This window comes from Theropithecus gelada, chromosome 8 (genome assembly GCF_003255815.1).
Source record: "Theropithecus gelada isolate Dixy chromosome 8, Tgel_1.0, whole genome shotgun sequence".
Classification (NCBI taxonomy): domain Eukaryota; kingdom Metazoa; phylum Chordata; class Mammalia; order Primates; family Cercopithecidae; genus Theropithecus; species Theropithecus gelada.
The window spans coordinates 29,538,361-29,552,333 of NC_037676.1; the positions used below are offsets into that span (position 1 = coordinate 29,538,361).

Below are 13,973 nucleotides of genomic sequence, written 5' to 3' on the forward strand. Positions count from 1 at the left end.
GAGGTTGTAGTGAGCCGTGATCTCACCTCTCTGCTCCAGCCTGGGTGACAGAGTGAGATCCTGTCTCAGTAATAATCATCACCGTCTGGGGCAGCACGTGCAGATACAGATGAGTAAATATTAACGCTAAGGGATTGCCTGGGCATGGTAGCTAACATCTGTAGTCCCAACACTTTGGGAGGCCCAGGTGGGTGGATCACCTGAGGTCAGGAGTTCGAGACCAGCCTGGCCAACACGGTGAAACCACATCTCTACTAAAAATACAAAAATTAGCAGGGCATGGTGGCGGGCACCTGTAATCCCAGGTACTTGGGAGGCTGAGGCAGGAGAATCGGTTGAAATTGGGAGGCGGAGGTTACAGTGAGACGAGATCGTGCCATTGCATTCCAGCCTGGGAGACAAGAGTTAAGACTCCATCTCAAAAAATCGAAGGGACAGGTACATGAGTATATTTTATACTTTTCGCTCTACTTCTGTATAATATTTAATGATTAAATGTTGAAAAGTATCAGCACGCTGAAGATTAGAAGGAGGCTGACTTGTAAATTTGTCAAGTGCTCTATGAGAAAGCTCTGACTTTAAAAAGCTTTAGTTTTTGTTGTTTTTTTGAGACAGTGCCTATCACCTGGGCTGAAGTGCAGTGGCACAATCACAGCTCACTGCAGCTTCAACCTCCCCAGGCTCAAGCCATCCTCCCACCTCAGCCTCCTGAGTAGCTGGGACTTTTACCTGATGTGAGTTGTCAAGGTTCTCGGCGTGCTGAACAAAGAATTGAACAAAACGCACAAAGTAACGAAAGAACGAAGCAAGGGAAGACAAAGCAATAGAAGAACAGACTAGGGAAAACAGACCTATTGAAGACAATTCACAGAGCGAGAGTGAGCTCGAACAAGCGGCTCAAGAGCCTCCTTAATTAAGATTTTTATCAAGCCCGAGGAACCCGGCAACACCCCTCGGTGCCCTAGAGAGGCCTCCAATTGGCAGCACCCTATGAAGGATTGGCCTGCAACCCAGCAGACGCTGAACTGGAGACAGCCACAGTCAATCAGAGGCTGAAGCGGCTTGTTATCATGGGAGGGAGGATGTGGCCTATATGCTGCACCTGCCACTCTCCTGTTTATAGGAGCTGGCTGCACCTGCTGTTCTTTTGCTTATCAGAACTGGCTGCACCTGCCGAACCGCCGTTATCCTAATTCTCTATTCTCCTGCCACAGGACCACAGGTGTGTGCCATCACGCCTGGCTATTTATTTATTTATTTTTATTTTTATTTTTTGGAGTCTCACCCTGTTGCCCAGGCTGGAGTGCAATGGCACGATCTCGGCTCACTGCACCCTCTGCCTCCCGGGTTCAAGTGGTTCTCCTGCCTCAGCCTCCACAACATAAGTTGATTTCTCTCATGTAAAAGCTTACAGGAGCCGGGTGGTGACTCACGCCTGTAATCCCCACACTTTGGGAGGCCGAGGCGGGCAGATCACCTGAGGTCGGGAGTTTGAGACCAGGCTGGTTAACATGGGGAAACCCCATCTCTACTAAAAAAAACACAAACACAAACAGTCAGGCATGGTGGCTGGCACCTGTAATCCCAGCTACTTGGGAGGCTGAGACACCGGAATCGCTTGAATTCGGGAGGTGGAGGTTGCAGTGAGCTGACGTTGCACCACTGCACTCCAGCCTGGGTGACAGAGTGAGACTCCATCTCAAAACAAACAAAAAACCAAACAAAAAGTTTATAGGGACATTATCTCAGTTCATGGCTTTCATCTTCACTGTCACCTGGTATTCAAAACTGGATGCTAGGATTCCAGCTATCCTGTCCACACTCCAAGAATCAGAGAAGAGGAGGCCTCTTTAGAGAGCTTTGGGAGCTTCCACTCACATCTTATTGCCAAGCTTAGTCCTGTGGCCAGCGGTCATCTTTGAAGGGGGCATATTGCTGTTCCTTGCAAAACAGGCCTTGTACCTTGATCTTAGTTTGTACCTTGATCTTAGTTAACTGGCCTCAGTTCAGACCTTGTTTCCAACACGACAAAACCCAACGGCCCAGGAGAGGTGGAGGAGGCTGAGACCAGGAGGGGAAGGGCCTTGGGACCGTGCTCCCGATGACGTTACCAGCAACCCCAGCGCCCCCACGAGGTGTGGCCCTCGGGAGCAACCCCACAATGGTGCAGGCTGCACCACCCAGGACCCTCCACTGCTGCTGATCTGCCTCCCATGCCTGGCTAATTTTTATTTTACTTATTTTTCATTTTTTATCTTTAGCTTTTTTTTTTAATTACAAAACCTCAGAGTACCAATGCCCAACTATTTTAAAATATTTTTGTAGAGATAGGGTCTCACTGTGTTGCCCAGGCTCACTGGAGCCTCGACCTCCTGGGCTAAATTGATCCTCCTGCTTCAGCCTCCTGAGTAGCTGAGGACTGACCACAGGTGCGTGCTACCATGCCCAGCTAATTATTTTTTATTTTTGTAGAGATCGGGTCTCACTATGTTGCCCAGGCTGGTCTCCAACTCCTGTACTCAGGTGATCCTCCTGCCTCGGCCTCCCAAAGTGCCGAGATAACAGGCGTGGGCCACCACCCTACATGGTCTTAGAGAATTTCCCCTCATTTTATTACTCTTCATCTCTGTATTTCACTTTGTAAACTCTCTTCCTCACTATCATGGATTGATATGGGAGCTCTGCTCATTTGAGCTTAATTATACAGTAGCTATTATCACAAGACAATAATAAAGTCATTCTAGGTTGTTCTATTGTGACAGTGACACTAAGGGGTGTTTTGTTGTGGGGATAAAAGAAAATAAAGTGACCTTTTTCTGAAGGAAAGATTTAAATTAAAACGTGTGAAATCTCCCTTTAAAGGGAGGGAACAGGCTTTAGTCAGGTAATTGCTCTGCTAGCTGAAATTGGCATTCTAAAAATAACAAGCTCTAAATCACAGGGCTTATTTAGACTTCCACTTAGGACACAGAGATCTGTAAAGAATGCTGCTCTCACCCTAGCAACAAGAAACAGCTGGATCTAGCTGGGTGCATGGTGCATGCCTGTGGTCCCAGCTACTTGGGAGGTTGAGGTCGGGGGATCACTTGAGCCTAGGAGTTCAAGACTAGCCTCAGCAATATACTGAGACCTTGTCTCAAGAAAAAAAGGAGAAGAAAAAGAAACAGCTGGATGATACACAAAATCATAACATTTTTGAGCCCACAGTGAGCTGAGGCTGCAAAGCAATTATGTAAACTGAATTCCAAAAAGAGATAACCCTCTCCAAGGAGAGACGGGACACAGAAACTGTCTTCCCTTTGGCAAAACATGGGAGAAAAGGCAGCTGCTATACAAGCTAAGATTTTGATGTTTGTAAAGGTCACGCGTGGGCTACTGCATCAGTTTGGAACCAGACGGGCTATTTAATTTGTGGGCCTTAGTGCAAAATGAAAATGTGGGAACCCTTACTCAAAAGTGAAGAAGTTCAAGATGGCAACAGCAATGTAGTAAACCTAAACCTGAAGCCTTCTAAGTGCGGGGCCCTGCACAGGTCCCATGCCACGAAGCCAGTCCTGGCTGGGGGCTTCAGACACAAACGGAGTGCCCATTCTCTAGAAAGTTCTTCCTCATCAACCTTCAGTAGGTATTCAGGAGGAGTGAGACAGGGCAGGAGACCAGAGAAAGCCAATCTTAGAGCAAACAAGGAGGTGACTGGCGGCTGTAGGGGAACAAGCACAAAACTCCACTGGCTTCCGCAGACCCTTCTCTCCTACCAAGCCAAGGTCTTCACCTGCTGGGGAAAGTACAGCAAGTACTATGGCCTGCCAGGCACTGGCAGATCTATTGTCTCTGGAAAAGGAACAGAGGCAGACAAAACAAAACAAAACCAAAACAAAACGCATCTGCTTCTCCCAGGACTCAGGCAAAGATTATTGCTGCCGGCAGAAAGTCGAGGCAAAAATTCTCTACCTTGGAGGGAAGAGTGGATACAGATATCAAACAGATGTCTACTCTTGTTAGGAATGGGGCCGAAAACTCCCAGCCTACACCAACCACGGACACAAGGAGAAGTCTGGCGGCCACAGGTAGAAGGAGCAAGAATGCTCAGAAAACCTCACCTTGAAAACCAAAGACACAGGCTGGGTGCGGTGGCTCATGCCTGTAATCCCAGCACTTCCGGGAGGTTGAGGCAGGCGGATCACCTAAGTTCAGGAGTTCGTGACCAGCCTGGCCAACATGGTGAAACCCTGTCTCTACTAAAAACACCAAAATTATCTAGGCATGGTGGTGTGTGCCTGTCATCCCAGCTACTCAGGAGGCTGAGGCAGGAGAATCGCCTGAACCCAGGAGGCAGAGGTTGCAGCGAGCCAAGATTGCGCCACTGCACTCCAGACTGGGCGACAAAGCAAGACTCCGTCTCAAAAGATTAAAAAACCCAAAAAACCAAAGAAACCAAAGCACAAACAGCCAGCTCAAGATTGAGGCTGAATTGTACAACAGAGAACCTCACCTGCTCCTGCCATGAGCCCAGCACTGAGTGATACACAGCAGCAGTCTCCAGCTGGGATGGGGGTGAGAGCATGGAGACGGACCTCCCTCGGATGCAGGCATGCAAGGATTGCTGAATGGGGAGCAGGAGTGCCCGAGAAAAACCCAGCACCTAAGCACAAGGTGACAGCAGTCAAACTTAAATTAGTGGAATTGCAGACTAAGGGGCTGTGATTCCATGGGTAATGATAGAATTCGATACCTAGTAAAATAATCTTTAAAAAAGTTTCTTTTTTTTTTTTTTGAGACAAGAGTTTCCCAGGCTGGGGTGCGATGGTGTGATCTCAGTCCACTGCAACCTCCGCCTCCTGGGTTCAAGTGATTCTTGTGCCTCAGCCTCCCAGTAGCTGGGATTACAGGCGCAGGCCAACATGCCCAGCTAATTTTTATATTTTTAGTAGAGACAGGTTTTCACCATGTTGGCCTGGCTGGTCTTGAACTCCTGGCCTCAAGTGATCTGCCTGCCTCTGCCTCCCAAGATGTTTGGATTACAGGTATGAGCCACTGTGCTCAGCCTATACCTAGTAAAATGATCTTTCCCAAATGAACATGAAAGAAATACTTTTAAAGACATACAAAAGCTGAAAAAACTCATCACTATCAAACTTGCACTACAAAAAATGTTAAAGTCTTAAGGCAGAAGAAAAATTATACCAGATGGAAATACAAAACTATACAAAGCAATGAAGAACACTAGAAATAACACAGATTTATAAGAGTAAATAAACATTTTTCTTATTACTAAATCCCTTTAAGTGATATTTTAGTAATGATAATGTAATAGAAATATTACATGGGGCTTATAAAACCAAAATTTATGACAATAGCACAAAGTTAGGAATGTATATTACAAGGTTCTGATACTCTATGTGAAGTGGTGTAATGCCACTTGATGGTAGACGGAATGAAGTTAAAGATGTATACCACAAATCCTAAAGCAGCCACTATAGGAACAAAACAAAAAGGTACAGCTAATAAGCCACACAAAAGAGATACATAGAATAAAAAATATTCAGTTAATACAAAAGATTCAGAAAAAGAGGAAATAAATGGGACAAATAGAAAATGAATAGCAAGATGACAGACTTAAACCTAACAATATCAATAATTGTATTAAATATAAATAGTCTAACTATCCCCAAATGAAAAGTAGAAAGTATTAGCCGGATGTGGTGGCTCATGCCTGTAATCCCAGCACTTTGGGAGGTGGGCAGATCACTTGAGGTCAGGTGTTCAAGACCAGCCTGGCCAACATGGCAAAATCCTGTCTCTACAAAAAACAAAACAAAACAGAAAAACAAAAATTAGCTGGGCTTGGTGGTGCACAACTGTACTCCCAGCTATGTGGGAGGCTGAGGCATGAGAGTCACTTGAGCCTGGGAAGCGGAGGTTGGTTGCAGTGAGCCGAGATCGCCCCCACTGCACTCCAGCCTGGGTGGCAGAGCAAGACTGTCTCAAAAACAAAAACAACAACAAAAAAGTAGAGAATATTAGATTAGAATTAAAACAACAACAACAACAAAAACTCCTGCCTATAAGAAACAGTGGTAAGGAATAAGTACCTCCAAAAACCCCTACCACTAACATGAAATACTAGTTGTCCTAATCAAAGCAATATGAAACATACAAAAAGTCATAGAGATTAGAAAAGAAGAAAAAAGCTTTGTATTCACAGACTATGTGACTTTGTAATTTTAAAAAATCCAAAGTAATTTTGCTGATAAATACAGGTTGAGTATCCCTAATCCAAAACTCTGAAATACAAAATGCTCCAAAATCCAAAACCTTCTGAGCAGGTACGCTTGATGCTCAAAGGAAATGCGCATCGGAGCGTTTCAGATTTGTGGAATAGGGATGTTCAATCAGGTATCTATCTGCAAATATTCCAAAATCAGAACAAATTCTAAACCTGAAACACTTCTGGTCCCATGCATTTTGAATAAGGGATACTCAACTTATATAAGAACTAAGTGCATTTAGGATAGCTACTGGATAGAAAAAATATTTTGGCCAGGTGCGGTGGCTCAGGCCTGTAATCCCAGCACTTTGGGAGGCGGAGGTGGGTGGATAACCTTAGGTCAGGAATTAGAGACCAGCTTGACCAAGATGGTGAAACCCCATCTCTACTAAAAATACAAAAAACTAGCTGGGCGTGTGGTGGGTGCCTGTAATCCTGGCTATTCCAGAGGAGAATCGCTTGAACCTGGGAAGTGGAGGTTACAGTGAGCAGAGATTGTGCCACTGCACTCCAGCATGGGCTACAGTGAGACTCTGTCTCAAAAAAAAAAAAAAAAAAAAAAGGAGGTTGCAGTGAGCAGAGATCGCGCCATTGCACTCCAGCCTGGGTGACAGAGTAAGGCTCCATCTCAAAACAAACACAGTATTTTAAAAGATCACTTTTATTTCAATTTATCATAATTAAACAATCAGAAAATAGAAAGGTATTACCCATGACAGCATTTTAAAATCAAATGTTATGGTTAGATGGAAAGACATTTATACCAAATATTATAATACATTGTTGAGAGAAATTGAGCATTTGATCAAAGAGGTATTTTATACCATCTCCATGGACTAGAAGGCTCAATAATGTAAAATAACCTGTTCTTCCTAAACTGATAGAGGTTCAATACAATATAATACCCAAATCCCAGCAGAATTTCTTTTATCCGTGTGTGTAAATATAACAAGCCAATTCTAAATTGTGTGTTTTTTTTTTTTTTTGGAGACAGACTCTCGCTCTGTCACCCAGGCTGTAGTGCAATGGCGTGATCTTGGCTCACTGCAACCTCTGCCTCCCACATTCAAGCTATTCTCCTGCCTCAGCCTCCCAAGTAGCTGGGATTACAGGCGTGCACCACTACGTCCAGCTAATTTTTGTATTTTTGGTAGAGACGGGGTTTCACCATGTTGGCTGGGCTGGTCTCGAACTCCTGTCTTCAGGTGATCCACCTGCCTCGGAGTACAGTGGCGTGATCTCCGCTCACTGCAACCTCTGCCTCCTGGGTTCAAGCGATTCTCCTGCCTCAGCCTCCTGAGTAGCTGGGATTACAGGCATGTTCCACCACACCTGGCTAATTTTTGTCTTTTTAGTATAGATGGGGTTTCGCCATGTTGACCAGGCTGGTCTCGAACTCCTGAACTCAAGTGATTCACCCATCGGTCTCCCAAAGTGCTGGAATTACAAGCATGAGCCACCGCATTTGTTTATCCATTAATCTGTTGATGGAATTTGGCTCGTTTCCACCTTTTTTGGCTATGGAATGCTGCTATAAACTTTGGTACCTAGTGTATTCTTTATAAGATGTAAATGTGTGATTCAACTTATTTCATCTTAATAGTGACAGAATTAGACTATATTTGAGTCAGTTTGATAAATATTCTAGTAAATTACTTCTGTAACTTCTTGTTTTCAAACGTACTGGCAAATGCTATTCATAGTATCCTGTTTTTTTGTTTTTGAGACAGGGTCTCTCTCTCACCTCGGCTGGAGTGCAGTGGCAAGATCATGACTCTCCACAGCAGCCTTGCCCTCCACAGGTTTAGGTGATTCTCCCCTTAACCTCCCGAGTAGCTGGGACTACAAGTGTGTGCCACCACGCCTGGCTAATTTTTCGGTATTTTTTGAGATGAGGTTTTGCCATGTTGCCCCAGGTTGGCCTTGAACTTTGGGGCTCAAGTCATCCTCTTGCCTCAGCCTCCCAAAGTGCTGGGATTACAGACATGACCCACTGTGCCCAGCCTATCCTCAATTTTTGATTTTTGTTACATTTTATTTTGCAAAATCATGCTTTTATTTGTGCCTTCTGTATGTTTTTTTTTGTAATTTTTGCTTTGTCTTTTCAAGTAACAGTTTGTGGTTTTGTCCTTTCAATTTTTGCTCTTAATCTGTTAACTTTTACGTAACAAACACCTAGCTCATTACTTTTCAGCTTTTGTTTTGTTACAAGCATTTAGTTATAAATTTCCCTCTAAAGACTGCTCTGGTGGTATTGCACAAGTCTTTTTTTGAGCATCTTGCTCTGTTGCCCAGGCTGGAGTGCAGTGGCATGATCATAGCTCACCATAGCCTCAAATCCCTAGTGCTGGGACGACAGGCATGTGCCACCACACCCAACTAACTTTATAATTATTTTTGAAATGGGGTCTCACTATGCACCCATGCTGGCCTCAAACTCCTGGGGTCAAGTGATCCTCTTGCCTTGGCCTCCCGAAGCGCTGGGATTACGGGCATGAGCCAGCATGCCCAACCCGTCTCTTATTTTTTTGTGACGGTGTCTCTCTGTCGCCCAGGCTGGAGTGCAGTGGCACGATCTCAGCTCACTGCGAGCTCCACCTCCTGGGTTCACGCCATTCTCCTGCCTCAGCCTCCCGAGTAGGTGGGACTATAGGCGCCCGCCACCACGCCCGGCTAATTGTTTGTACTTTTAGTAGAGACGGGGTTTCACCGTGTTAGCCAGGATGGTCTCAATCTCCTGACCTCGTGATCTGCCCACCTCGGCCTCCCAAAGTGCTGGGATTACAGGCGTGAGCCACCGCGCCCGGCCAAGCTCGTCTCTTTCTTTTTAAAGACAGCTTCACTGAGGTATATTTTACAAATCATAAAATTTTCCCATTTCAAGGGCACAATTTAAAGATTCTCGGTAAATTTACCAAATTGAGCAACCATGACAATACTTTAATAACTAAAAATTGGAAATAGCCTAAATGTTTCAAATGGACACATTAGCTGATGAATGCATAGACAGAAATGTGTTATATTCACACCATGGCAAGCTGCTTAGGAATGAAAGAATGAACCGTTAAATACGACATGGAGGAACTTCAGGACATGCTAGTGAAAAACCTGCACAAAAACTATTTATGTGATTCCACTGATATGAGCTGGCCAGAAGTAAATCTGTAGACAGAAGCAGGTTAGTGGTTGCCTGGGGCTGGTGGGTGGCAACGGAAATTAACACAGGTCAAGAGAGAGACTGAAATCATGAAAATATTCTAAAACTGATTTATTGTCAAGGCTGCAGTGAGTTGTGATTGGGTCACTGCACTCCAGCCTGGGCAACCCAAAGTGAGACCCTGTCTCAAAAAAAAAAAATGTGTGTGTGTATATATATATACCCCATATATTTTAGTTTTTGAAAGTTTCTTCCCAGTTATATTCTAGTTTTAGTATATAATCCATAATTGTACTTAAAAATGTGACATTAATATAAATTACTTAATAAATTTTTTAGAATGGCTTTTTTTATGGTCTAAAAGTTATCAGCTATTTGAATTTCTTTCAAACAAAGAATATTACAATCCTGTACAAAGAATATTACAATCAAATTTCCTCAACACGTTTATTTCAAGTTGAGAGATTAAAAAAAATATAGAGATGGAGTCTATGTTGCCCAGTATAAGGATCACTCAATCTCCTGAGCTCAAGCAATCCTCTTATCTCAGCCTTCCAAAGCAATGGGGTTACAGGCATGAGCCACCATGCCCAGCCTATTTTTCATTTTTTAGAGATCTTGCTATGTTGCCCAGGCTGCCCTCAAACTCCTGGGTTCAAGCTATCCTCCCACCTCAGCCTCCTGAGTAGCTGGGACTATAGCCACATCCCACTGCCCTGCTTTCAAAGATTTTATGTTGTTTCAAGATAGCGGGCCAGGTGTGATGGCACATGTCTGTAATCTCAACACTCTGGGAGGGCCACTTGAGGCCTGGAGTTCGAGACCAAACTGGGCAACATTGCAAGACCCCATCTCTACAAAATATTTTAAAAATTAGCTGGGTGTGGTGGTATGTTGACTGTAGTCCCAGCTACTCAGGAGGCTGAGGGAGGAGGATGGTTTAGGCTCAGGAGTTCAAGGTTGAAGTGAGCTATGACTGTGCCAGTGCATTCCAGCCTGGATGACAGAGAAAGACCTGGTCTTAAAAAAAAAAAGTTTTCATTTAATGCACAACACAATAAATGAATGTTTTTGTTTAAAATGAAAAGTTTATTTGCTGAGTACACCAAATAGGATGCAAGCACTGCCATGACAAATATACAGAAATATGCAGATCAACATAAAACAGTAATTTAGTTTAAATGAAAGGAAATCTCTTTAAATGTTATGACAACATACTCCCAAGAACCTTTTCTTCAGTTAAGTTAATTATACATTTCAATAAAATAAAGGGTAATGGATTAGTGGATGTTAGCTTGTGAATTTTTCTTAAAAATAAAACTCCAACTCTATTAATCCATGCCAGTTAAACACTATAACTAAAATTTCCAAGTAAGCGCAAAAGGAGATGAAGCAGTTAGTTACCTTTTTTGCTTGAACAGTCCAGAGGAAAATGGTTACTATAAATACAGCAGGCAAACTGTTAGACTGACCTATCTAGAACATAGTGTACTAAATTTCAGTCTCAAATTGTGCTAAATGCTCATCATTAGTATGGCACATTTGGTCCATGATGTGGTTTAATGCCAAGACAGATCCCAATTTGTTACAGAAACACATAGATTACTGTTGCTTTTTGTTTTCAAATACATATATTTTAAAAAGCCAGGTATACTTCCACATACAAAGGCAGGTTTCCCAGGAGAAATTTATAGGAAGTAGTCTGGGGTGCGCCGTGTAACATGAGGCTCACCACGACGAGGCGCTGGGTCAAACTGAAGGCTGTAAATGGCAAAAAAGGAAGCAAATAAAGGATTTGACTTTGCAAAGCAAACAAATGAATAAAGAACAAGACACTGTAGTAGAAAGAGCAGTCCTGCTTTCCCACCATGACCACGTCACTTATGGCTGGAATGGCCATGGGCAAATCACTGCAGATGCTCCCATTCCAACTAACTGCTTCATAGGGCTATGGTGAAAATTTTGAGAAGACAGAATGTCTGGTCTGGTGCCTGGCATAACAACTTCTAAATATTATTATTATTTAAAAGTTTAACCAATTAAAGATTAATATTAAGTTTAAACAATTGTTTAATATTATTTAATAATAATATTTTTTTTTTGAGGAGTCTTACTCTGTCGCCCAGGTTGGAGTGCTGTGGCGCGATCTCAGTTCACTGCAAGCTCTGCCTCCCTGGTTCACGCCATTCTCCTGCCTCAGCCTCCCAAATAGCCGGGACTATAGGTGTCTGCTACCATGCCCGGCTAATTTTTTGTATTTATTTTAGTAGAGATGGGGTTTCACCGTGTAAGCCAGGATGGTCTCGATCTTCTGATCTCATGATCCACCTGCCTCGGCCTCCCAAAGTGCTGGGATTACAGGCATGAGCCTCTGCACCCGGCCTAACATCACTATTTTCTTGAGTGTTTCTGGTATGAAACGCTGGTGGGTTTTTCCAATTATTTTTGTGCCTCTATTGAGATGATCAGGTTTTTAAGCCCTTAATATTAATATGGTTTATTATATTGATTTTCATGTTTTGAACCAACCTAGCATTGCTGGGATAAATCCCACTTGCTCATGATGTATAATCTTTTTATATATTGCTAGATCCAGGTTGCTGGTATGTATGTTGAAAAATTTTATATCTGTATTCGTAACAATGCTGGTCTGTGTTTTTTTGCCTTTGTCTACTTTTGGTATCAAGGATAATAATGCAGGTATGACAGAATGAATGGAGTAGTCCTCCTCTTCTGTTTTTTGGAAGTGTTTGTGAAGGATTGGCATTAACTCCTTTTTATTTTTGAGACAGGGTCTCACTCTGTTGCCCAGGCTGGAGTACAGTGGTGTGATCATGGCTCACTGCAGCCTTAGCCTCCCTGGGCTCAGGTGATCCTCCCACCTCAGCTTCCTGAGTAGCTGAGACTATAGGCTGAGCCACCACACCAAATTAATTTTTGTATTCTTTATAGATACAGGGTTTTACCCAGGCTGATCTTGAATCCTGGGCTCAATCTGCCTGCCTTGGCCTCCCAAAGTGCTGGGATTACTGGTTAGAGCCACCGCATCTGGCCAATTCCTTTTTTAAACATTTGGTGGACTTCATCAGTGAAGCCAATTGGGCCTGGCCTTTTACTTGCGGGGAGCTTTAATTTTTTCACTCATTTATTTATATTCTTTTAAATTAAATAGGGACAAGGTCCTGCTATGTTGTCCAGGCTGTTCTCAAACTCCTCGTCTCAAGCAATCCTCTCAGCTTGGCCTCCCACAGCTGAGATTTACAGGTGTGAGTCACCATGCTAGCTCAATATTTTCACATTTGAAAGGTCATTCAGATTTCATATTCTTTGAGTCAGTTTCAGTAGTTTCTTTCTAGGAATCTGTCCATTTTATCGAAGTAACTGAATTTGCTGGCATATAGTTATTTATTATATTCCTTTATAATCCTTTTTATTTAAGTAAGGTCTCTAGTGATTTGGTAATTGAGTCTTTACTCCTTTTTTTCTTGCCAGTCTAGTTAAGGCCTTTCAAAGAATCAACTTTGGGTTTTGTTGATTTTTTCTCTAATGATTTTCTACTGTTTATTTCCACTCTAAACCTTGTTTCATAAGTTTACATCAGGTTTAGTTTACTCTGCTTTTTCTAGGTCCTCAAGTATAAACACAGGTTACTGATTTTAAACCACCTTTTTTTCCTTTCTGAGACAGGGGTCTTGCTCTGTTGCCCAGGCTGTAGTGCAGTGCCGTGATCACAGCTCACTGCAGCCTTGATCAACTGGGCTCAAGTGATCCTCCACCTCAGCCTCCCACACAGCTGAGACTACAGGTGCTTGGCACCATACCTGGCTAATTTTTAAATTTTTTTGTAGAGACGGGGTCTCCCTATGTTGCCCAGGCTGGCCTCAAGTGATTCTCCTACTTTGGCCTCCCAAAGTGTTGGGATAGTACTGGCGTGAGCCACAACATCGAGCCATGTTAATGATGTCTAATTTCATTTCCTTGTGTTTAGAGAATATACTTTGTAAGAATCCAATCTTCTTAAATTGCCTGAGGCATGTTTTATAGTCTAGCATATGACTATGTTTCATGTTTACTTGAGAAGAATGTATTCTGCTGTTGTTGGGTGTTGTTTTATAGACATGAGGTATACAGTCAGTTTACAGTGCTGCTCAAGTCTTCTACTGCCTTCATCTCCTGCCTACTTGTTCTATCCAAGAGAAACAGTTTCTGTTGCTTAGCTTTTTCTTGTGTAGAGGTCACACTCTCTTGTTCTTTCCATGTCTTATAATGTGGTTGAAAAATTGGACATTATAGATAATATATTGCAGTAACTCTGGAATTCATGTCCCTGGGGACTGATCTTGTGTTTTTGGTGGTTTATTATTTTTGTTTAGTGACTTAGCTGAACTAACTGTAAAGTCTACTTCCCCCATAGTGTGCAGCCCCTGTGGCTCTGCTCAGATGTTTTTACTTTTTTTTTTTTTTGAGACGGAGTTTTGCTCTTGTTGTCCAGGCTGGAGTGCAGTGGCGTGATCTCAGCTCACCACAACCTCCAACCGCCGCCTCCCA

The 13,973-nt window shown here is 43.1% G+C and overlaps 1 protein-coding gene across 2 annotated transcripts in view; it reads right to left on the reverse strand.

Moving 5' to 3' along the window:
- PPP2CB (protein phosphatase 2 catalytic subunit beta) overlaps positions 1-13,973 on the reverse strand; it is a 37,518-nt gene continuing 23,545 nt past the window's right edge. Inside the window, exons 7-8 of one of the 2 annotated variants that reach the window (XM_025394003.1) lie at positions 11,090-11,186; positions 1-391 (exon numbers count right to left, since the gene is read on the reverse strand). In XM_025394003.1, the coding sequence (XP_025249788.1) occupies positions 11,114-11,186 (73 nt within the window). In that variant the 3' untranslated portion in view covers positions 1-391; positions 11,090-11,113. Of the gene's footprint in view, positions 392-10,489; positions 11,187-13,973 lie in introns of those variants that run through there. The other variant, XM_025394002.1, reaches the window with a different exon arrangement.